At 42.4% G+C, this 25,428-nt stretch overlaps 1 protein-coding gene across 6 annotated transcripts in view; it reads left to right on the plus strand.

Moving 5' to 3' along the window:
* NCOA7 (nuclear receptor coactivator 7) overlaps positions 1-25,428 on the plus strand; it is a 254,603-nt gene that overhangs the window by 136,939 nt on the left and 92,236 nt on the right. For 5 of the 6 annotated variants that reach the window (XM_073627200.1, XM_073627204.1, XM_073627203.1 and 2 more), the window contains 5 exons: positions 341-420; positions 10,400-10,507; positions 17,435-17,539; positions 18,957-19,082; positions 21,556-21,740. In XM_073627200.1, the coding sequence (XP_073483301.1) occupies positions 341-420; positions 10,400-10,507; positions 17,435-17,539; positions 18,957-19,082; positions 21,556-21,740 (604 nt within the window). The remainder of the gene's footprint in view (positions 1-340; positions 421-10,399; positions 10,508-17,434; positions 17,540-18,956; positions 19,083-21,555; positions 21,741-25,428) is intronic. The other variant, XM_073627205.1, reaches the window with a different exon arrangement.

Genomic DNA, 25,428 nt, shown 5'->3' on the forward strand with positions numbered 1-25,428 from the left:
TTGCTTTAGATGCACTGCCCATTCATTCCAACAGGCAGGGTGTTTTTGGAGCACTAAATACAGCGCTACTAAACTGCCCCAAAGATGCTACTTGCAGGACTTTTCGGAACGTCCCGCAAACGCACCGCCACAGTGAATGGGAGGCGGTTTTCAGGCGCTAAGCAGAGGCTATTTCCAGCGCTAAAGTGCCTGAAAAAACACCCCAGTGTGAAAGGGGTCTAAATCAGCTGTCATCTTGTGTGTGTGTGTGTTTTTATTTATTTATTTACTTTTTTAATCTGTGTCTTATTGGGGAGATTTCCTTCTTCTTGTGACATGTCTGTTTTATTTTTTATTCCAGGTGAACTTCAAAATAACAAAAATGAGAAGAAAGAGAAAAAAATGGTGACCAAAAAACCCTTGGGGACTGTTGAGTACATAGTGAGTTATGCTGTTTATTGTTAACGATATACTAATGTTGTGGGTTTTATATTATAAAATAAGAGAAAAAGAAAAAAACATACAAAATATCTCATTAAGAAAATGTTGTCTATTTGGTAAGGCCCATTACACACGGGTCGTTTAGCTACAGGTCCCTGTCTAGCCCCACTGCCGTCAGCCCATCAAACTGTATGAGAGGCAGACAGCTGCTGCAGCTGGATGGGGCTGGGCAGTGCAGTATGTACACAGACTACCTACCTTCTGGGCATTCATTCCTGGGCACCCAGCTGTAGCAGCTGTCCGGCTCTTCTATAGTTTGACAAGCTGCGGGCAGCAAGGTTGGACGGCACACCTATGCCCTCTGTCTGCGGCTAAATGCCAGACCCTAAAAAATAACTAGGTACCTATCTCCCACACTTGCAATAGTGTTTACAACCCTGCTTGGAAAGCGATCCACGGTGGGTCACTTTTTAGAGGGGAGTTGACGAGTGTCTTGAGGGCAATATGTCACCACCTCATCGCCTGTTGTAACCCTTGAAAGACTGGTGTCCTGTGTCACAACTAAATGCTTAGTGTTGAATCCTGCCACTGAGTCCTGCCTCGTCTTTATATTTTGATGGCGGGGGAGACTTCCCTGCTGCCAGAATACAGTGATCAGCACTGTTGGCTATTGCACGGGTCGCTGATCAAGCAGAAAAAAAATACTGAAAGAACGATTGAACAGAATTTGAGCGGTAGACTTCTCTTCAAACAAGGCAGCCACACATGGATCAAATTTTGGCTGGTCACAGCTGAACCAACCAAATTGAAATCAATGTATTGCTGGATTAACACTTTTTAAGCAATTACATTAACATTTTTATTGTATGTTTTATTTCAGAATACAGGTTTTACATAAATAAAAGCTGACCAGTATAGAACCTCTGTCAGTGTTTAATGGTTTATCTCATCCCTCTAACTGCCAGTTTTTCTGGACAGCCAGGTCTGTTAAAAGTAAGGGCCCTCAGCCAAATCGCAGAGCATCTGGAGCGATTCAGCGCTCTGGCCACTCTGCGTTGGCGACTGGCTAGGGGTGCATGATGCAGTGCACCGCACTGTCCCCTTTTTCTTTTGTTTTGTACAATCTTTATTTGAAGTGTAGCAAAAGTACACTTCTTTCACTGCAATGTTGCGCGGCGTATTGCGCCGCCTGACACTGCAGTGTGTTTCGGGCCAGTGCGCTGCGATAAAATGCAGCGCTAGGCTGTGTTGCAGTGTGAATGGGACACATAGGAAACCATTGCTTTCTGTGTGTCCTTGCGGTGATAGACGTTTTTACCATGCGGTAAAACGTCTGTCACTGCATATAGTTTGAATTGGATCTAAGTTGAAAAATACAGACTTCTTGGCATAATCAACAGGTGAAAATAAAGGAAAACATTGTAATGTATGTGGCTAGTTTAAGGACTCATTGAAACTTTGTCCAGTGACCTGCGTTTTTCCGCATCTAATAAACACACGTCACTACAATGGCACGTAGAAAGCAATGACTTTCTATGTGCCTTCTTCACAATATAATGTTGTGTATGTGTGCAGTTTTTTACGTTCGGATTTAACATGTATGCATTTTAATGTGATACACATTTACACATGTCAATGCCATGCAACTGAGGTACAGAAGTGAAATTAAAAAGGGTTTTTTTTCTATTTTGAGCGTTCCAGGAAACTGGGAATTATGAAAATAGGAAAAAAAGACTGTAAATGTATGAAATGCTCGTCAGCATATATAAATTCAAAACAACAAGCCTGAGATGTGTGTTACTGCACATGCTGCATATTCAGTATGTTGTAGTGTATTCTTGTGTGCAGTATGGCATGAAAGGACCCTAAAATGGTTCTATTTACTCCATGCAGCCTGTGGCTCATAATATAGAATGGACAACTGAGATGGTGTGAGATGTGTCCCAGAATTTTACCATAGACCTATATCAACCTAGCAGGACTATTTAATAAGGCAGTGATGAAAGCTAAGATAGGCACCACTTTCATCAGGTTGGTGCAGTCAGAACGAAAATGTCTGTTTGCTGATTGCTATCTATGTCTTATTCCACCTTGTACATTGTTCTGTAATTTATTATGTAAGCCAATGTATTTAACATCCAGGTATCTTTCAGATCATAGTGAAAGATAATGAGCAACAGGCTTCATATTGTGGAAAGCAGGGAAACGGTTTTTAATGTTTACTGGTAAGGCCGGTTCACGCTGGTGCGACATGCGCTCTGACTTTGGGGGCACAAGTCGCATGACAAGTTGCGCCCCATTAAGTGCACTAGAACCGTAGTGCAGAACCTGCACTACTTTTGGTGCGACTTTGGCACGACTTGCATTGACTTCCGTTTTATTAGAAGCTGTATGCACGTCCTGCCAAAGTCGAGTTGGGATGCCAGCTTCAAAGTCGCTGCAGTGTGAACCTGGCTTAAATGTCTACGTTTTAAAACCAAACTAGAAACACAAAAAAAAATTAGGGTGAATGTGAAAATTGCCCTTTCCTACAGGTCTCTCATATATAAAAAATATACATTTTTTTTTTAAAGACCCTTCCACCAACTTAAAAATGCAGTTAAAAGCAAAAAAAGATGAAGTATTTTTGTAAATGCCTACTTGCAGCGTTTTTTCTTTCCATAAGCATTATAATATTCACTTGCCATGCGTCTTTGAACTTGCTTGCAAATTGACTCCTTCAGGAATGTCAATTTCTTAGCATCACCCTCTCCCTTCTTGCATGTTATAGCCCTCTTCTCTTCTGTGAGTTCAATTTTTGTCTGTGCTGGCCTAGCCCCTCCACCCCTCCCCTTGAATGCCTACTTAACCTTTGATATAGCAGCAAAAGGAGGAGCAAAGGGAATTACTATAGTGACAGCTTTAGGTCTATTGGAGCTGCTGACATCACACCCAAGATGGCAACACCCAGCAGATGTCTTGGGGCCTTTGGATGTCTATACAAGGAAGGCGTTTAATGCATATATAAAGAGAATTCGGTTGTTGAAATGAATGATCTGCCAACGGCATCTCTAGACCTTTTGTTTTCCATGACGTAGGGCTTATATGGGAAAAAATATTTTGTCTGGCTCCATTTATCTTCCCATCAACTCTAACCAGCTTCCCTGTCCCTGCTGAAGAAAATCATCCGCCCATAATGTTTCACGGTGGGGATGGTGTGTTCACGGTGTTTCACGGTGGGGATGGTGTGTTCAGGCTAATGTGCAGTGTTAGTTTTCCACCACACATAGCATTTTGCATTTGCTTTTAGGCCAAAAAGTTAAATTTGGGTCTCATCTGACTAGAGTACCTTCTTCCACATGTTTGCTGTGTCCCCCACATGGCTTCTTACAAACTGCAAATGGGACTTCTTATGGCTTTCTTCTTGCCACTCTTCCATAAAGGCCAGATTCGTAAAGTGCACGGCTAATAGTTGTCCTGTGGACAGATTCTCCCACCTGAGCTGTGGATCTCTGCAGCTCCTCCAGAGTTACCATGGGCCTCTTGGCTGCTTCTCTGATTAATGCTTTCCTTGCCCGGCCTGTCAGTTTAGGTGGATGGCCATGTCTTGGTAGGTTTGCAGTTGTGCCATACTCTTTCCAATTTCGGATGATAAATTGCACAGTGCTCCATGAGATATTCAAAGCTTGGGATATATTTTTATTACCTGCTTTAAGCTTCTCCACAACTTAATCCCTGACCTGTCTGTTGGGTTCATTGGCCTACATGATGCTGTTTTGTTCACTAAGGTTCTCTAACAAACCTCTGAGGGCGTCACAGAACAGCTGTATTTATACTGAGATTAAATTACATACAGGTGGACTATATTTACTAATTAGGTGACTTCTGAAGGCAATTGGTTCCACTAGATTTTAGTTAGGGGTATCAGAGGGAGTTGAATACAAATGCATGCCACACTTGTCAGATATTGGTAAAAAAAATTGAAAACCATTTATCATTTTTGATCCACTTTACAAGTACGTGCCACTTTGTGTTGGTCTATTACAATGATGGCAAACCTTGGCACCCCAGATGTTTTGGAACTACATTTCCCATGATGCTCAACTACACTGCAGAGTGTGTGAGCATTATGGGAAATGTAGTTCCAAAACATCTGGGGTGCCAAGGTTCGCCATCACTGGTCTATCACACAAAATCCAAAAATTAAAGAAAGTAATTTTGCGCTACTCTAAATACTCAGCAGCTAACACACCAAATTGGATAAATGGCAAAAAAACATACAAATAAAAGTGTAGCGCTATATAAAGGTGGGTTCAAAAACCCAAAAACATCAATGAAAAATAAAATTATTGCGAACTAACACAGTGAGTAAATATAAAAAGTAGTGTCCATGTATAAAAGATACAAGTGAAGTAATTAAAGATGATATCGCGTATGAATGAAATTATTGCAAACTAACACAGTGAATGGATCTAAAAAGTAGTGTCCATATATAAGTGATAAATGTGAAATCACGTAACAAAAAACTCCAGTTGAATGAAATCCAAGTCTGTGGAAATAAGATAGTGGAATCTAGCACCAGAAAGTTCCAAACGGAAAACGTGTATATCCGTGAGAATTAGTGACTGTAATCAAACCACCACCATGAGTAGAGGAGGCTTACCAGAATGTTTGAACACTCTAGGGCATACACTCTGCGTGTCAAACAGGCTTGTATTGCAGTGGATGGATCGAGGTGGTGCTGGTTTCTGTAGGCTGGAGATACCCTGTTCACACTCTGAGGATGTGTGGAGAATGATTTCTCAGACATCCATAGGGGAAAGAGTGGCAAAGGAGAAAGTAGAAAAGAACCACATAGCGTAATTCCGTGATATACAGTCTCCAAGGACCCCCAGACGATGTCCTTGGAGACGAAACGCGTCGGAAGGTCCCCACTGCTGCCTATTGACTTTGTACAAGCGCTTTTTTATCCAGTATCATGTGAGTGTTTTTCTATTTTAAATAAATTTTACTGTATATCACGGAATTAAAATAGAAAAACACTCACATGATACTGGATAAAAAAAGCGCTTGTACAAAGTCAATAGGCAGCAGTGGGGACCTACCGACGCGTTTCGTCTCCAAGGACATCGTCTGGGGGTCCTTGGAGACTGTATATCACGGAATTACGCTATGTGGTTCTTTTCTACTTTCTCCTTTGCCACTCTTGCCCCTATGGATGTCTGAGAAATCATTCTCCACGCGTCCTCATTAGAGTGTGAACAGGGTATCTCCAGCCTACAGAAACCAGCACCACCTCGATCCATCCACCGCAATACAAGCCTGTTTGACACGCAGAGCGTATGCCCTGGAGTGTTCAAACATTCTGGTAAGCCTCCTCTACTCATGGTGGTGGTTTGATTAGTCACTAATTCTCACGGATATACACGTTTTATGAATACTTTTTCAAGGTGTATGTGCCCTATGCATGTCTTTTTAACTTGGTAGTTTGGTTACAACCTGCATACACCTAATTCTGCTTTCATGATTTTATTAAAGGAAACTAAATACCACCTCTCTTTTACCCCCCCCCCCCCCCAAAAAAAGAAAAGTTTTTTAGCAGTTGGTTTCCCTGGCAGCGTATTTTCCTTTTGGCTGGTAACTAAGGGTTTAATATAATCTTTCTGTGCTAAATCTTAAAACAGCAACAGCTTTCTAATCAGTAAAATCTAAAACATTCTCTAAGCTCTTTATTAAAGAATGTGTTCAAATAAGGCCAAAGCTGCTTCTGAATGTATCCTGATGTAAAAAAGGCTTAGGATTGGCATTTTGTACCTCCCTATAGCTGGGTTCACACTGCCATACGGAGCGGCTCACAGCAGGAGTCCAGTGTGTCCCTGTTCACCGTTTCAGGTCGAAATTTAGTCAGAATTTTTGGCTGAACCAAACTATCCAGGAAACAATGTGCAGCTTTTATATAAAGCTGGCTATACACAGTATGGACTGGCTGAATTTCGATCAGTGTGTGGCCATCACTGCTTGACAAAAATCTTTTTTGATCGACTATCAAAGGAACATTTTGGAAAAATGTTATTGCTCTGGGCTGGAGCTGCTGATCCATGTATTCTGACAGCCAGGACTAGTGCAAGGATTTTTGACACCCTAGGCGAAACCTCATTTTGCCCCCCCCCTTGGCTCCGCCCTCTGCCCTGCCCTTATATACCCCACCTTTTTAATGAAGCACCCATCAAATGCAGCCTCACCAGTGCCCATCAAATGCAGCCTCACCAGCGCCCCCGTCAATGAATGTTTGCTTGCTTCCATTCATTCGGGACACAGACACAGTCCTCCGCCGCCGCTGTACCTCTGACACTATGTGCGAACGAAACGGCGGCTGCCTGCTAATGCTGAGACTTAGTTGCTTGCTGCAGAGAAGAGAGTAGGAACACCAGCGGACGGGCGCCCTAGGCAGCAGTGTGCCCTAGGTGGATGCCTGGTTTACCTAGTGGTAGCACCGGTCCTGTTGACAGCAGCAGATGTCGCTGTCCAGAATAAAATATCTCAGCAGGGGAGATTCCTCCAACTCGCTTGTGGGGATGTACGAATCTATTTTTTTTTTTTCATTCAGCCCACTGGCTGAACGAAACATGGGTTGTAGGAAAGAAATTCGCTCAATTCCCACATCGATACTGAGAGTTTTGACAGAGGAATCCCTTCCAGTGGAGGGCAAACCGTTGATAATTTCTTTTACTTTCTCTTTCAATGATAATAGTGAACAGGACAAATAGAGATGATCTAATCTCTCTCCACTCCATCCAAAACTAAAAAAAAGTTTTGCCTTCTAGTTATGCTTACGTTTTTTTTTTTCTCTATCTTTTGAAAGATATACATTTGAAAATGTGAATTTTGTCAAAAACCCATATTTTATGTATTGTACAGCATGGCTGAGTGTTTTTTTTTTTTTTTTTTATATATGTGTGGAGGTGTGTATCAGTGTTGCCAACCTACCAGATTGAAATTTACTGACACAGCCAAGTTTTTACTGCCATTTACAAAACTTACAAAATTACAGTTTGAAGTGCAAATTTCAGTACTTGGGCTACAAACAAGTACAATATGATTGCAGGTAGATTAACCGCTTCCGGACCGCCGCATGCTGATATACGTCCTAACTTTGAAGAGGGATATCTTTGTTATGGCAGCGGCTAAAAGGTAAAATAAAAAGGTAAAATAAATGAAAAAAATTTTAAAAAGTGCCCCGTCCCGTTGAGCTTGCGTGCAGAATCGAACGCATACGTGAGTAGCACCCGCATATGAAAACGGTGTTCAAACCACACGTGTGAGGTATCGCCACGATCGTTAGACCTCCTCTGTAACTCAAAACATGCAACCTGTAGAATTTTTTTAAACGTTGCCTATGGAGATTTTTAAGGGTAAAAGTTTGTCGCCATTCCACGAGCGGGCGCAATATTGAAGCCTGACACGTTGGGTATCAATTTATTCGGCGTAAAATTATCTTTCACAATATAAAAAAAATTGCGCTAACTTTGCTGTTGTCTTATTTTTTTAATTAGTGTATTTTTTAAAAAAAAGTTCGCTTGTAAGACCGCTGTGCAAATACGTGGTGACTGGTGACAAAGTATTGCAATGACCGCCATTTTATTCTCTAGGGTGTTAGAACTCCCAAACTTTATACATTTTTTTTCTAACTAATTTTCTAGCAAAAAATAAAAACAGTTTTAACGTGTAAACAACAAATCTCAGAAAGAGGCTCAGTCCTTAAGTGGTTAAGGCAAAAAGCATATTTCCTATTTATTTTCGATATAGTAAGTGGCTCATGGACAGGACACAGGAGGGCAAGAAATTAGAATGGGCAGGCGCACACATGAAATTAATTCTCAGTGACACTGAAAACAGTGTGCAGCAGCACAGATGACACCTCACCGACACTGCACATCCCCTCCTGAGTCAGTGACAGTCTCCCTCCACGCCAGATCCCTTCAGTCCACTCCAGTCCAAACGGCACTGACAGTCCCGCTCCCGACTTACCTTGCTCCCGTCCCACAGACCCGCACACGAGACTTTGGCCGCTCTGCTCGGCTTCCTTGCACCATGACATCACACAACACAATCAGGCACCACCTCCGCCAGACCCGCCCCCCACTGACACCTCCCAAACACACTGTAGCAGGCACTGGGATGATCTTGGTGGGCTCCAAACCAGTTCTGAGCCAAGCATCACAGCCATGCTTTTTACTGGCAACTTTTTCTACTGGCAGTAGAAAAGTGTCAATTTTTTTTACTGGCTGCCAGTAAAAATACTGACGGTTGACAACGTGTGTGTGTGTGTGTGTGTGTGTGTGTGTAAAATATATACAGTTATGCTCATAAGTTTCTATACCCTGGCAGAATTTATGATTTCTTGGCGATTTTTCAGAGAATATGAATGATGACACAAAAACATTTCTTTCACTCATGGTTAGTGTTTGGCTGAAGCCATTTATTATCAGTCAACTGTGTTTACTCTCTCTTTAAATCATAATGACAACAGAAACTACCCAAATGACCCTGTTCATAGGTTTACATACCCTGGAATGTTTGGCCTTGGTACAGACACAGAAGGTGGCACACACAGGTTAAAATTTCAATTAAAGGTTAATTTTTCACATTTGTGGGTTTTTAAATCACAATTAGTGTCTGTGTATAAATAGTCAATGAGTTTGTTAGCTCTCACACGGATGCACTAAGCAGGTTAGACACTAAGCCATGAGGAGGTAGAAAAGAACAGTCAAAAGACCTGCGTAACAAGGTAATGAAACTTTACAAAGATGGCAAAGGATATAAAAAGATATCCAAAGCCTTGAATATGCCAGTCCGTACTGTTTAATCACTTATTAAGAAGTGGAAAATTAGGGGCTCTTTTGATACCAAGCCAAGGTCAGGTAGACCAAGACAGATTGCAGGCACAACTGGCAGAAGAATTGGTAAACCCCACAGGTAACCGCAGGAGAAATACAGGCTGCTCTCCAAAAAGACGATACGGTTGTTTTTAAGGAGCACAATTCAACAATACTTGAACAAAAAACAGCTGCATGGTTGAGCTGCCAGAAGGTAGCCTTTACTGTGCCAATGCCACAAAAAAGTCAATGAGGCATGTCAAGGTGGTGTTGGGCATATTGTAACCAGGCTTTTTTTGGTGGAACTTGTACAGTAAAGGCTTCTTTCTGGCAACTTGACCATGCAGCTCTTTTTTGTTCAAGTATCGTATTGTGCTCCTTAAAAACAACCACACCATCTTTTTCCAGAGTAGCCTGCATTTCCCTTGAGGTTACCTGTGGGTTTGTCTTTATATCCCAAACAGTTCCTGTGGCAGTTGGCTGAAATCTTTCTTGATCTACCTGACCTTGGCTTGGTATCAAAAGAGCCCCTAATTTTCCACTTCTTAATAAGTGATTAAACAGTACTGACTGGCATATTCAAGGCTTTGGATATCTTTTAATATCCTTTTTCATCTTTGTAAAGTTTCATTACCTTGTTAGACAGGTCTTTTGACTGTTCTTTTCTACCTCCTCATGGCACAGTGTCTATTCTGCTTGGTGCATTCATGTGAGAGCTAACAAACTCATTGACTATTTATACACAGATACTAATTGTGATTTAAAAACCCACAAATGTGAAAATTAACCTTTTTATTGCCATTTTAACCTGTGTGTGCCACCTTCTGTGTCTGCACCAAGGCCAAACATAACAGGGTATGTAAACTTTTGTTCAGGGTCATTTGGGTAGTTTCTGTTGTCATTATGATTTAAAAAGAGAGTAAACACAGTTGATTGATAATAAATGGCTTCAGCCAAACACTAACCATGAGTGAAAGAGAGGTTTTTGTGTCATCATTCATATTCTCTGAAAAATGGCAAAGAAATCATAAATTCTGTCAGGGTATGCAAACTTATAAGCACAACTGTATGTGTATGTGTAATTTTCTTTTTTTACATATCAAAATGTATTTATTTTCTTCTAGGCGACAAGTAAAGATACCCTAAACAGCATTGCACTGGCATTTAACATCACTCCCAATAAGCTTGTGGAAATTAACAAGCTATTCAGTCACATGATTTTGCCAGGACAGGTAAAACGTTCGATTCTTGCTAACGTTGCACTGTTTGCATTCATATGTGCAGAATACTTCTCCATCTAGTAAATGTAAATTCTCCTGTTTTTATGTATCATTTGAATGTCCAGCAAATCCAGCTGATTTAAACTTTTTACATTCTCAGTCCATATACTTTACCAGGCAGTAGTAGTCAGTGAGATGTTGGTTCCAAGTCATGCCCTGCACAGCTGCCTTAAATTCTGTCTGCTCCAGTCTTCAAAAATCCCCTACACAAGGCCATATTCAGTCTTACAATGGCCAAATTGGTTAATAATCAATTAGGCCAAGGAAGAACAGAATATCGAAAAAATAAAGTCAATTTTGTTGATACCCAATGCCTCCTCTGTAGTTCCGGCTCCTGTGAACTCAGAGGGAGTAGTACAGAGAGCCGGAGATGAAGAAATAGGGGACTTCCAATGGCAGCGCTGATCAGATTGTGAGAGGGAGCATGGAGCTCGAACATATGGCTTATAAAGGGGGTGAGATCTAATGATCAGTCTGGGTAAGGCAGCAGTGTGATACAGAGTGCTGGGGAGGGGGGCAAAAAGCCAGAGCATTGTGTGTGTGTATATGTATGTAGGGCAGCAATGTGATCCAGGGGAAGGGGGGCATAGAGCTGGAGCATTTTGTGTACAAAGCACATCAAATTCATGTTGGTGGTTCATGGGATTCAAAATTGTGAGTTTAGTGGTCCATGAGGTTCAAAAGATTGGCGGGCACTGTTCTAGAACATTCAGCCCGGGTTCACACCATAATGCGCTGCGGACCGCACAGGAGCGCTGTGCGTCCCTGTTCACTGTTTCAGGGACGAATCACGAAAAACGCAGCCAAAGACGCACAGCGTTTTTGTGCAGTGCGCACCGCAGCCGCCCCGGAGATATGTAAACCGGCTCCATAGGGAGCCAGTCACATTCTCCTGCTATGCGAATTAGATGTGCGGAAACGCACATCTTTTCCGCACATCTAATTCGCATAGGTGTGAACCCGGGCTCAAGTAATCACACCAAACCACTGCTGCAAAAGCAGTCATTCTCAACCAGGGTTCCATGGAACACTTGGGTTTCTCCAGAGGTTGCTGGGGGTTCCTTAAGTGGTGGCTGATTGACCTTCCATTTGATGGTGTCTACGTAGTTCCATGGTTAATGACACTTGGCATAGCCAACAAACTGTCACCAATCATCTTTTTAGATGTCTGTAACAATGGCATTTTGACCATCACTGTATAGGCAGCATCTTTCCTACTGACCACTGGAGGGGTTTTCTCCAATCATTTTCCAGGGCAGCATCCGAGAGAGAGGCTCCTCCTTCCTGCAACCATTATAAATTTGTTAGTCTTACCTGTGTGCCTCACTTGTTTTGTGTTTCCTCCAGACCCACAGGAGCTGCAAACATTTTATTTTTCCCAGTCTCTGTGCTTTCTGCAGGGGACTCCCTGACCAGCATCCCATTCAACCCAGCGGGCCTTGGGAGGGCGGCCAGGGGCAGCAACCTGAGCCTGGGGCTCTGCCTGAAGTTTCGCCACTACAGAGGGGTATGCAACTTCCCCCCCCAAGCTGCATCACATGCTGCTGGCACTTTCCCCCTGATGCCACTGCTACACCAGTGGAGGGCCGCCCACCTGGCCATATTCCACAGAGAGCTTCCCACAGTGCACAGTATTCCGCCCGCTGCATCCCCCCCCGGTCGTGCATGTATGGCTCCCCGGGAGGTGTACCAAAATGGCGCCAAGATGCTGGAAACGTCATTTACGTTCACGCGGTTCCAGTCAGTGGCCATCTTGGTGAAGGCTGGAAGCTTTCTGGGCAAACGCTGGAGTGGTTCACTTCCGGGGACATCACTCAAAGGTCTCCCTCCCTAATGGAATGCCAGGAAGGAGGACGCCAGCGTGAAGTGGCATGTCCACCAACCTGTACGGGGTCAGCTGGGTGTATGGCTGGAACTGATGCAGGTAGCAGTTAAAAAGGGCCCTCTAAGCAGGGGATCCCAGTGGCTGACCATGTCAGACGCTTCTCCACCCTGCCCTGCAGATTCTGCATGCCAGGACAGCTCCATGGTAAGCCAGAGCACTCTGGAATCACCTCCCTACAAACTTTACACTTCGGTGCATCTGCAAAGACCCCAGAGGAAAGAAGGGATAAGACCAGCAGCAAGGCATGCACCTCTTGCGGTCACCGGTTTCCCCCAGATTGGATAAGTCCACTATGCCAAAAATGCATAAACCAAATGGGGGCTAAGGAGTCGCAAGGCTTCCTCAAAGGCATGCTCAATTCCTTTATTTCTTTTTTAAAGAGCCACTACGCTCAGTAATTGAAAAACTAGAGCTGCTAGTAAGCTACAGCCAATCCAGTACCCTCTCTGCCAGTAGGGAATGTATCCCCTACTGTAGCGGTGAAGAGGCGGATCAGCAAGAACAGGAGATCGATTCAGATGAATCTGAACAAAAGTCAGAGGACAGCTTATGCTCAGACTCTGAGGAGGATGATCCAGCATTTGAGGGCACCCTATTCCCCTCAGAAGATACGGATAATCTTCTGACTGCTATAGCCGACACACTGGGTATCAAAGAGCACGACAAAATGTACAAAGGGCTGCAGCCCAGGAAAGCCAGAACGTTTCCAGTGCATTAAACTCTTAAAAACGTAGTTAAAAGGAAGTGGGAAGAGTCAGAAAAGATGCTCTTCATACCAGCTGTGGTCAAACGCAGGTATCCATTTGCAGAGGAAGATACCAAGACTTTGGCGAAGTGCCCCAAAGTGGATGCCTCCCTCGCAAGAGTCGCAAACAAATCCGACTTGGCCTTTGACGATGCAGGTACCTTAAACTATCCCATTGTTAAAATAGAGGCGCTATTGAAAAGGGCCTGGGAAGCTGGGGCAGCAAATTTGAATCCAGCGATGGCTTCCACCTGTACAGCCCCACCCTAGTAATCTGGCTGACACAACTGCAAGAGTTACTGGAAGGAGACACGCCAAGGGAAGAGTTAGTGAGGACCCTTCCCGCACTAACTAGAGTGGCAGCTTTCCTAGCAGATGCCTTGGCCGAAACAGTAAGAATATCTTCAAGGGCCACGGACTTAGTGAATTCAGCCAGAAGAGCCCTGTGGCTGAAGTCATGGGAAGGGGACATCGCCTCCAAAAACAGGTTGTGCAGAATCCCATTCACAGGAGATTTGCTGTACAGGTCTGATCCAGAAACTGTCCTGGACAGGACCGCAGCGCAGAACAAAGGGTTCCCCCAGGCTAAAAAGAAGCAGGGGAAAGCACCCTTTCGTCAATACAGAAAATTCAATAAGGCAGGAGCAAGAAAGCGCAGGGGACAGCAAAACAAGAAAGGCAAGGGAGACTTTATCCTCAATCCCCCCCCCCCCCCCAACGCAGACTGGCAGCCTTTGCCCACCAGTGGAGGAAAGCTACTAGAAACAAATTTGTCTGCCGCACCATAGCGGAGGGCTACGCAATAGTTTTCTGCCTGCCCCCAAACCAAGTACCTAGAAACCACACTTCCAAGGAACCGGGCAAAGGCTTTTCTAGAGTTCCTGTAAACCCTGTTGACCCAGAAAGTGATTTGTCAAGTCCCACAAGAAGACGAGAAAACGGTGTTCTACTCGTATATATTTGCAAGAAAGAAGCCACCAGGCAAGCTAAGGCTCATACTGAACCTCAAGCTGCTCAACAGAAGGATAAGATACAAGAGATTCTGGATGGAGTCCATCTATTCAGTCAGGAATATCCAACCAGCAGGGGTATTCATGGCCACAATAGACTTGCAAGACACATACCTACATGTGCCCCATTAAGAAAAGTCATCAAAGATTCCTAAGGTTTGCGATCCAGGGACTGGCGTCTACCCTGCATCTGCAATACACATGTTTGCCTTTCAGCATCTCTTCTGCACCCAGGATCTTTTCGAAGTTAATGGCAGAAGATCTAAAGGACCCGAGACAGCAAGGCATAGGTGTGATACCATACCTGGACGATCTACAGTTTGCGGATTCATCGGAAATCCTAGAAGACAATCTTGGCACAAGCATGTCCTATCAACAAAACCTGAGGTGGATAGTAAATACATAAAAATTGCAGCTGACACCAAGCCAGAGAGTAGTATACTATACAGGGCAGAGATATCAGGATTCAGTCCAGACAACCCCACGATGGTGGCATACCCGAACAGGCAAGGAGGGACAAAATCACAATGATAAATGAACCTGACGGAAACGATTCTGTCATGGGCTGAGATAAATATCAGATCGATCTCGGACATCCACCTGAAAGGGACAGACAATACACTGGCAGATTTTCTAAGTCGATAGACCATAAAACGGATAGTGGTTACTAAAAAAAAAAAAAAAGCAACCTTCTTGTGGATCATGCAAACATGGGGGATGCCCGAGGTAGATCTGTTCGCCTCCAAAGGCAAACCCGAAACTGCCAAAGTTCTTGTGCACAACGGAAAATTTAGTTTTAGTTTTGTTTAGTTTTCATTCATAAAATACATAATTTCATTTTGTTATATTCGTTATGTATGTATGTATGTGTGTGTATGTATGTATGTGTGTGTGTGTGTATATATATATATATATATATATATATATATATATATATATATATATATATATCTCTCTCTCTCTATATATCTATATATATATATATATATATATATATATATATATATATATATATATATATATATATATATATATATATATCTATATATATCTATATATATATCTCAGTTCTCAGGAATGTCCTTTGCCAGTAATCCAACCTCTAGCACAAAATTAATCAGCTGATTGGACTGTACGGGAGCGGCTTCAAGGTCCGACTCTGCAAAAGAAAAGACTGTCGGACAGAGTGATTGACACCGTTCTAGCTAAGCAGAAAACCCATAACTGAAGCCATTTATGAGAAAGTAAGAAGGAAGTCTGTCTTCTGGTACGGGAACAAACAGGATTCCAAAAGAGAAATCATCCCGGCGATTCTGGATTTTCTGCAGGAGAGAGCAGACAAAAACATCTCTCAGAGCACGCCAAAGTTACAAGTGGCAGCACTCTCCTCCTCTCTGGACACGAGATTAGCAGAGGACACGCTCATGAGAGATTCCTGATCTCGTTAAATAGAGCCAGACCCACGAAAGTCGACAACTCCGACATGGGACCTCTCCACGGTGCTCGGAGGATTTCTCTCTCCCCCATTCGAACCACTGGAGGAGAGTTTAGATAAGAATCTTACTCTAAAAACCACGCTCCTTAGTGGCCCTAGTATCGGCCAGAAGGGTGAGTGAAATACAAGCTTTTTTTCATGATGGAACCATACTGCCTAATCCAGACAGACAAAATAGTCTTCTCGCTAGACCCAGCTTTTCTAACAAGTCTCTTCAACCTCCCACAGGACGCAGAATGTGGTTATCCCATCCCTTCCAAAATCAATGGATAGCAAGAAAAGAGACACCTACAACAAGCTAGTTGTAAGAAAAATACTTATAGCTTATCTCGAGAGAACAAAGGACTGGCGAAGAACCACCTTATTATTCCTCTATGCAGGAGTCAATAAGGGAAAGCAGGCATTGAAAAACATGATAAGCAGATGGTTAAAACTTGCCATACAGACAGCCTATGAGGTGCAAAACCTTGTGCCCCCCCCCCCCCCCCCCCCCAAAGCTCAATTGACCAGAGCCTGGGCAACCTCGGCGCAGAGAAAGCGGGGGCAACACTGGAGAGATCTGCAGGGCAGCGATATGGTCGAGCTTTAGTACCTTTTGCAGGGCACTACCGTATCGACCAGCTGTCCAGTCAAGACCAGACATTTTGGTTGCAAGGTGCTCCAGACCTTCTCCCCACCCTAGTAAGTATTGCTTGATAAATCCTTTCCGATGCTGCCCTGGAAGACAATTGGAGAAAACAGTTAGGTATCCGGTAACTTTTTTTTTTTTTTTTCTCTCTAAGCAGCACTAGTTCCCAGCCTAAGCAATAATACCAGGTGTTGTTGGGACACATTGGCTTAATGAGAGTTCCTTCGGTGCTTTAATAAATACTGAGGCACACAGGTAAGACTAATGCTGCGTACACACGAGCGGACTTCTTGTCCGCCTGAACTCCGGAGGACTTTTCGACGGAGTTCGGACAAAACGGACTTGCCTACACACGATCACACCAAAGTCCAATCGTTTCCAACGTGATGACGTATGACCGGACTAGAATAAGGAAGTTCATAGCCAATAGCTGCCCTTGCGTCCTTTTTTGTCCGTCGGGCTAGCATACAGACAAATGGATTTTTCGATCGGACTCAAGTCCGTCGGAAAGATTTGAAACGTGTTCTGTTTCTAGGTCCGTCTGAATTTTCGTCAGAAAAGGTCCGATGAAACCCACACACGGAATGTCCGACGGAGTCGTTCATCGGCCCTTTTTTTGCCGGACAGTCTGCTCATGTGTACGCGGCATAACACATTTTTAATGGCGGACTATTAGGTTTCCTGTTGCTGGAAGGAGGAGCCTATCTCTCAGATCCTGCCCTGGAAGACTTATTAGAAAAAGGAGTTACCAGGTACCTAACTCTGTTTTCTTTTCCCATTGATCCCTGATTTATTGGTTTTAGTATGGTTAACAAAGGCTGTATTAAAGATCCACAAATGTTTTTTCCAGTGGACTCCAATTAGAAAAATATTTGAATCTTAGGTAAAAGGTGTGTGAAACCTATAAATAAACCCCTAGGTGTACCATAATAATGCTATTGTGCCTCTGAGTGTGTTTTTTATAGTGTAGTGGTTTGTGGTGGGTCTTTTATTTATTTATTTTTTAATTTTTTTTTTTTTTTCTTTTCCGTTCATACCAGGAGCAGCTTTTCAATCTTCTTTGTGTCTGAAACTAGTAATAGGAGTAGTAAGTACTAATCTTCTGTTTTCTTCCAGGTACTGTATGTGCCATTCTATGAACCTCCTTCCAGTGTAAAAGAAAACAATTTTGGTGTTCTCGTTTCTCCTGTGTCCTCAGATGCAGAGTATGATAAACTTCTGGTGAGTAATGGAATTTCCACATGAAATGCTCCACTTAAGGGTTTAAAACAGAAAACTTTGAAATGATGAAAAGGTTTCGACCATAGTAAGGACAGTACTCAGTTGCGATGTGATGTAATCAGAAGCACGTTGATTTGATAAGGTTAGTTAATGCCCCAAGTATTTAGAATGGTTTATCAGACTAACTACAGATTGTTACTTAAAGAAAACCTGTCTGCTATTTGGAACATATAAATGAAGTAAATGCACTTGCCATGAAGAAGACCCCACAAGAAGTCTCTTATACCTTATTTGATCCACAAAGCCCTTTTTTTTTTTTTTTTTTTTGCGTGTGCCTCTCAAAGTAGTTTCATGCTGTTACTGGAGCCTGGTTTTCCTCACCTGAGGACGACTAAGTTCCTGCCATTCCTTTGCCCAATAAATAGTGCCGCTACTGGCCACTGCGGCATTATGATCAGGCAGTAGAAGGCAAATATCAAAGCTTTGGTGAACATGGAGACATCAAACCCCTAACAAGAAAATAAAATTGGTTTCATACTTGATTCATGTTTTTTTACATTTAAAAGTTGACATGGTTAAAAAAGTTCACTTTAAAGCTGTACTCTGACCTAAAACAATATTTTGACGTATATTATAAAAATAAATCGACCCTAATTAATGAAGTGTGTTCTGTATCTGGGGCTCTGCTGCGTTTAGCCCACCTTTTACAATTGAATGGCTATACACGGCTGTATTGCGCAATGTTTCATTGCATCAGCATTTTCCCACAGATGCATGTCTGTGGGAGTTACTTATGGGGAAAATATATTGGACATGCATGCATGGGTAAACGCTGATGCTTTTTCTGCACAAGTATGGCCGTGTACAGCCATTTGCTTGTGTGGCCGGCTGTTCATGGCATGTGCATCTTCCCAGGCGTGGGAAAGTGCTGGGAGATTAAAGCAAGCCATAGATTAATCTTCTTTTTTTTTTTTTCCCCACGGGTGGAAGGAAAGAAAGTTGCTCAATTCCCCCATCAATACAGTCAGTGCCTCCCACAGTGCTATTGTACTCTGCCAGTGATGGGAGCCATTCTGGCAGGCATAATACAATGATTACCACTAGCGGCTATGGCCTCTGACAGTAATCTATGGCCTCTGACAGTAATCACATGTAGAAAAATCCGTCGGGCTGGTGTTGAACCAATCGGCTTGCCTGTACGTGGATCTAAATTCAGGAGGTCCCTGCTGAACTGGCCATGTATTAGCTGGCTTTACACTAGGCATAAAAATACCTGTTATAGTCCGTGTGCATGAAACTGCAGTAATAACTCAAATAATGTGCTCCCTGAAAGTACACTATACCTTTTTTTTTTTTTTTTTTTTTTTTTTTTTTCCTTTTTATAATTTTCATGACACCTCTTTATTTTTATTTCAAGGATGCGGACATGGCAAGAAAAGCCTCAAAACCTATAGAAAGAGTCTTCTCTTCAACCTCAGAAGAAGAGGAGGCCTCAGAAGTAAGGTTTCTGAAAATGAATTGTAGATACATCACAGATGGAAAGGTAAGATAGGACAGGTAGAAATGCCTCCCATTTCTTAGAGGTGGTGGTCGCCTTAGATTTCCTTCTTCTTTTTTTTTTCTTTTTTTTCCATCTGGGAATTCTGCACTTCCTCTCCCAGCGTGATAACACTCGCTCACCATACTGTTTATGGGTGAGCAACATTTCCACCCTAGGGCAGGAAGTGCTAGGACTACAGAACATCTCCCCCTATCCTCTTCTCCATACCATAGGAGAAGGTAAAACAGCCAAGGACTTTACACATGATTTCTAGCAGGATCAACAGCTGCTATTGTACACTTATTGGCCTAAAAAAGGGAGCAAATACGAAGGATAATGTTTGTGTTTATGTACACTTTTAACATGTATTCAATACAAAATGTTATCCTATATTTATATGTATAATGTATATCCTATAGGTTTCAAGTGGATCATATCTAAAAGTTTTATGCAACTATAGCTTGGCTTTACTTCTGTTAGAAGGCATACAAAGCTGTCTGTTTACAGCAGTATATTCTAAGTATTCTGAAATAATATATAACAGGAGTGAACAGAGGGAGCTCAGCTGCTAATTCACTGCTGAAAAAAGGGGCAGGAGAAGCTGAGCTGTCTTAGGCAGATTTCAGTGTTTCTGCTGCAAATTTTGACAATACAAACTAAAATCTTATAAATCTATATATATATACTTTTTTTTTTTTTTTTATATAATTCAAGTTTTGTTGAAAGCAGATTTTACAGCTAGCGCACTAGGATTTGGCCTATCTTTATTTTTTTCCTGCTGAGCAGGCAGCACTGCTTTTTCTGCCTCTGCCACCAGCTGAATATTTCACAGGGCAGGAGAGAGTAATGCGGTCCATACATGGTTTGAAATTTGACCAGTTTAGCAGGGACCAGACAAATTTTGGTCCATGTATGGGCAGGGTGGTTGTACAGATCGACTGTACAACCACCCTGTTGGAAAACTTCCACTTGATCAGTGTAGTCTGACAGCGGAAAAATCACCATGCTGTCAAAACGCAATAGCTCAGCAGGGAGGATTCCCCCATCCACAAATTTGAGGTGGATGGGTGAATCCTCCCTGCTGAGCTATTGTATTCAAGTCCATGAATGAACAGTCTTCCTTTTTTTTTTTTTTTTTTTTTTGCGCTTAACCTGCTGGTTGAACGAAGAAATCTCAATCATTTATGGACTGCCTTAGGCAAACATTTAGTATGACTTGGGCCCCTTTTCACACGATAAGCCCGCTCGGATCCGCCTGTCCGTTTTTCAGGTGGATCTGAGCGGGCCGTCCATTAACTCGAATGGGGAAACAGATGTCAGCAGAGATGTGTCCGCTGATACCCGTCTGCCATCCGATCTGCTAAAAACAGACGTATGGCGATATGTTTGGATCGGATGAGATCTGATGAAAACGGACATGCTGTCTGTTTTTCGTCCGATCTCTCCATAGGGATCAGCGGGGCTCTGACAGGCCCCTCCCCGCTCAGTGAGCAGACTTCGTTAAACGGATCTGACTCATGTGATTGAGGCCTCAAGGGTAGGATGATGTTGGGATGTGTTCCCAGCATCATCTCTGCATGCATGGGAGACGACTACTGACATGGAGAGGCTGCCCTACAGAAAAGAGGATTAAACAAGCCCCCAGATGCTTAATGCTGATCACAAATATGGGGTGCTTATTGGCTTGGTATAGCGCAGGGGTCTCCAAACTTCTGAAAAAACAAAGGGCCAGTTTACTGCCATTCAAGCTTTGGAGGGGCCCGATTGTAGCAAATAGGAGGAGAAAATGTCCTGTGGGAGTAAACAATGCCATAGGCTTGGTGGTCATTGGTAAAAAAAAATTGCATCATTGGTGTCAGTGGGAGGAATCTTTCTCCATCTCTGGTGTCAGTGGTAGGGATAGTGCCACATTGTTGGTGTCAGTGGTAGGAATAGTGCCACATTGTTGGTGTCGGAGGTAGGAATAGTGCCACATTGTTGGTGGCAGTGGTAGGAATAGCATCTGATACCAGTTAAGGGAATAGTGCCCCAAGGGCAAGTTAAAGGCAAGCAAAGAGCCACATCCAGCATGGGGTCCGCAGTTTGGAACCCCCTGGTATAGAGTTGATCAATGTGTGTTGATTAAATGTTGTTTCTTTGTAAAGATAGGACGTGTTTTACTGCTACTTCCTATAATGCAAATCTGTGTCACCCAACTATTTTAAAGACCCATTGCTTTAGATATACTGAAAATTTAACATACAATGTAAGGCAATGTAAAGTTCAAAAAAATTGTGCATAAGAAATTAAGCCATAGAATTAAACAGATGTAAGTTTACAGTAGCTAAATTGGGGGAAGGGGATTGTTGCACTTGCACTTATTTTACTTTGCATGTAGTTACTGAACTTTTAAAATAGTTTATCAAATCGCTTTTATTTAATTTCTTAATCGGATTACAAATGTAAAGGAAATAATCTGCTTTTTATGTTTCTCCAGGGTGTTGTTGGTGGAGTAATGATAGTCACGCCAAACAATGTGATGTTTGATCCCCATAAATCTGATCCACTAGTCATTGAGAATGGCTGCGAGGAGTATGGTCATATCTGTCCAATGGCAGAAGTAGTGTCCATTGCACTTTACAGTGACATCTCACACATGAAGCTAAAAGATGCACTGCCATCGTAAGTAACTATCAAAGTAGAAAATAACACCTCCATTTGGTGCTCTGATGTCAAACTTTGCCTATGGTGGCTTTTGGGGCCATAGCTGCATCGCACCTAAATAGGGGGGTGTGTGTGTGTTTGTTTTTTTGTTTTTTATTGCCACAAAGCAGCTGATTAGTCAGGCTGCAAAACAACTGGAATTGGTTTATTCCAATGTGCCTGGTTTGCAACTCAGTTGAACCTTTTAGTTCAAATTTTCTCTGCAGAGGTCTGACACACTGGCTGCTGAGTTAGACCAAAAGCTGCAATCAGAGCTACAGCTCTCCAGTTACCAGGGAGCATGAACTCTCAGCAATGGAGGTGTATTGGAACTCTGCAGAGAGACCACTGGTTCCATACTGAGTTCAAAGGTTCTTTTCAGCAGCTGCTGGCAGAGGATAGAGTTTTCTACTCATGATGTGGCTGTTTTTTTTTTAAAGCAAACAGTAAGACTTTTAATACTTTTTTGTTTTGACGCACATGCACTTTATTTAGCTGATTTAAACTGTAAGTTCAGTTGGGCATAAAGTGGAACCTCTTCTTTTTTTTTTTTTTTTATAACTAATTACAAGTGAAAAGATAAGTAAAATACTGTGCCAACCTGTGAAGTGTAAGCAGCCAACAAAACAATCAGACCAATTGTGAACAGAATGTAAATAAAAAGTGTAGCGCTGGAAATAAATGAACAAAAAACAAGTGGGGGCAAAGAGGCTATCTAAAATATATAAAAAGCTAATCTCTCATGTTAGAAAACGTAAACATAATGAGTAACAACATATAAAAGTGAAAAGAAGCGTCATACGACATTAAGTTGCAAAAAAACGCATCTAAAATCAAGATAAAAATAAACACAGGTGGTGTAGCTGAAAAATACAGTGCACCTTGATGTGCAAAACAGTATATAAATACAATTAGCCTCAACATATGATGGAGGTGACTCATAAAGTGAAGACACAGTAATATGCATACAAATAAAGGATCCCTGATGGATCTTGTGTAGGTCAAAGACACAGTGCTGTAACAGCTGAAAACAAAAAATATAAAATAGTCGATAAATGAATGCAAGTCGCAAAAGTGGTATTGAAAAAGTGCAATTATCTGACAGTCTCTGGAGCGAATATATTCAATGGCGGATGTACACCCGGAAGTGCCTTCACCATCGAGGTGGGGAGAAGAGAAAAGGTTACTCTTAGCAAGAGTGGTGGACCCAATTCACCGTACGGTGGTGGGTCTATCAGGCATGGAAACGGAGACGTGAAGTCAAGCTCCCAAAGTGAGCTGCACGGTAACCTCCTTTTATAGGCAAATGGAAATCCAAGGCGCCAATTTTAATGGAGATGGGTGGAACACTCCAATACGATGCAGGTATCAGCTCACTAAAAACTTCTCCTCCGGATAAGGTGTATGGTATTTCAGGCATATTAGAGAGAAAAAAATCTGCACAGGTCAGTCAATCTGGAAGTACAATCTGGCAGATTGTATTTCCAGATTGACTGACCTGTGCAGATTTTTTTCTCTCTTATATGCCTTAAATACCATACACCTTATCCGGAGGAGAAGTTTTTAGTGAGCTGATACCTGCATCGTATTGGAGTGTTCCACCCATCTCCATTAAAATTGGCGCCTTGGATTTCCATTTGCCTATAGAGGTGGTTACCGTGCAGCTCACTTTGGGAGCCTGACTTCACGTCTCCGTTTCCATGCCTGATAGACCCACCACCGTACGGTGAGTTGGGTCCACCACCCTTGGTAAGAGTACTCTTTTCTCTTCTCCCCCCCTCGATGGTGAAGGCACTCCCGGGTGTACATCCACCATTTAATATATTCGCTCCAGAGACTGTCAGATAATTGCACTAGTTGTACTTTTTCAATACCACTTTTGCGACTTGCATTCATTTATCGACTATTTTATATTTTTTGTTTTCAGCTGTTACAGTGTCTTTGACCTACACAAGATCCATCAGGGATCCTTTATTTGTATGCATATTACTGTGTGTTCACTTTGAGTCACCTCTATCATATGTTGAGGCTCTCTATCTAATTGTATTTATATACTGTTTTGCACATCAAGGTGCACTGTATTTTTCACCTACACCACCTGTGTTTATTTTTATCTTGATTTTAGATGCGTTTATTTTGCGACTTAATGTCGCATGACGCTTCTTTTCACTTTTATATGTTACTCGTTATGTATAGATAGACGTTTTAACATTTTCTAACATGAGGGATTAGCTTTTTATATATTTTAGATGGCCTCCTTGCCCCCACTTGTTTTTTGTTCATTTTATTTCCAGTGCTACACTTTTTATTAACTAATTACAAGCAAAAAGACCTTTTACTGTCTGCCTCTTCTGCAATAAAAGATTCTTACTTTCCTACTAGAAAGTCTGTAACGATTGTGCACCTTACTGCCCACACTACCACTAGAAGGAGTATTTTTATGTCTGCTTATACAGTAGCCAGAAAAGTTGAAAAGCAGGAAATTTAAAAATTAAAAATTTGGTTTCATCAAAAGTATTTTTAAATAAATGATAATTTAGCAGGCCAGAATATGTACCCAAATGTTTTGTTTTGTGCACCTTCTTTTTCCATCTCTGTGAGATATGGCAAGAATCTTACAGTAGGTACAGCTGGGTATATGTGTCCTGCTTTTTCACATAGAGAATTTTACCAGCACACCATGGATCTCCAGAGCGGGTCCAAAGCTTTATTCAGCGAGCACATCATTACACATGCCTGATGAAGGGGTCCTGTGAAGCTTGAAACATTGCTATTTTCTGTAACGTTGTAATCGCTGAATAAAGCTTTGGACCAACTCTGGCGATCCATTGTGTGCTGGTAACATTCTCTCACTCTGAGTATATACAGTTCCAGCCAGTGGTCGCTGCTCTTTATTCAAAGCCATTTCTACAGGAACGTGTGCGTTGGGAATAGTTGCATGGTTCAGTACACTTGTGCTTGAATGAAAAATGGAAGCCCCTTGCAGGTTGGCTGATATTATGTATACATACAAGGCTTTTTTCAGTTATGATCTTCAAAGTGGGGCAGTGTGGTAGATTCTACCATTTGTTATAATCTCATTAATCAGGTCTAGTGTTGTAATGGTAAATATTGCTCACTTGGTATCTCTTTTAGACCACTTTCTCTTTTGGACCCAGAGGAGCCTTTGAAGAAATCCTAATTTATCAGGAAACCCCTGATAAAACCAGTTCATTTGGAATCGGTGGGAAAATGCCCCAAATATTGGTGGCTAGTTGGAAAAATGCCCCCCTCACGGTGATGGTTAGAATGCCACCCTTACAGACAGCTAAAAAAGATCATTGGAGTCATGCTGCTGGCTCTGCCAAGTGGCATTGGCCTTGGCACTATGCAGACACCATCAAATAGGAGGTCAAGTTGCCACAGCTCAAGAAACCCTATGGCTCCACGGAACCCTGGTTGAGAATGGCTGGGCGCTTTAGATATTTCATTTTTCTCTTGGATTAAACCTAGAGTCCTTTGCTGGGGATGTCCTATTAATGCAACCTGCTACTTTTTTTAAATTGACCTCCAAGCTCTGTACAGACATTTGAAGGAAGCAGTGATCCAACTACCTAAGCAGAGGTGAGGATTTTTGCAAATCCCATCTCCCAAACACTTGCTGCTATGGTAGAAATATTTGGCAGAA

The sequence above is a fragment of the Aquarana catesbeiana genome, linkage group LG04, assembly GCF_042186555.1.
Source record: "Aquarana catesbeiana isolate 2022-GZ linkage group LG04, ASM4218655v1, whole genome shotgun sequence".
Classification (NCBI taxonomy): Eukaryota; Metazoa; Chordata; class Amphibia; order Anura; family Ranidae; genus Aquarana; species Aquarana catesbeiana.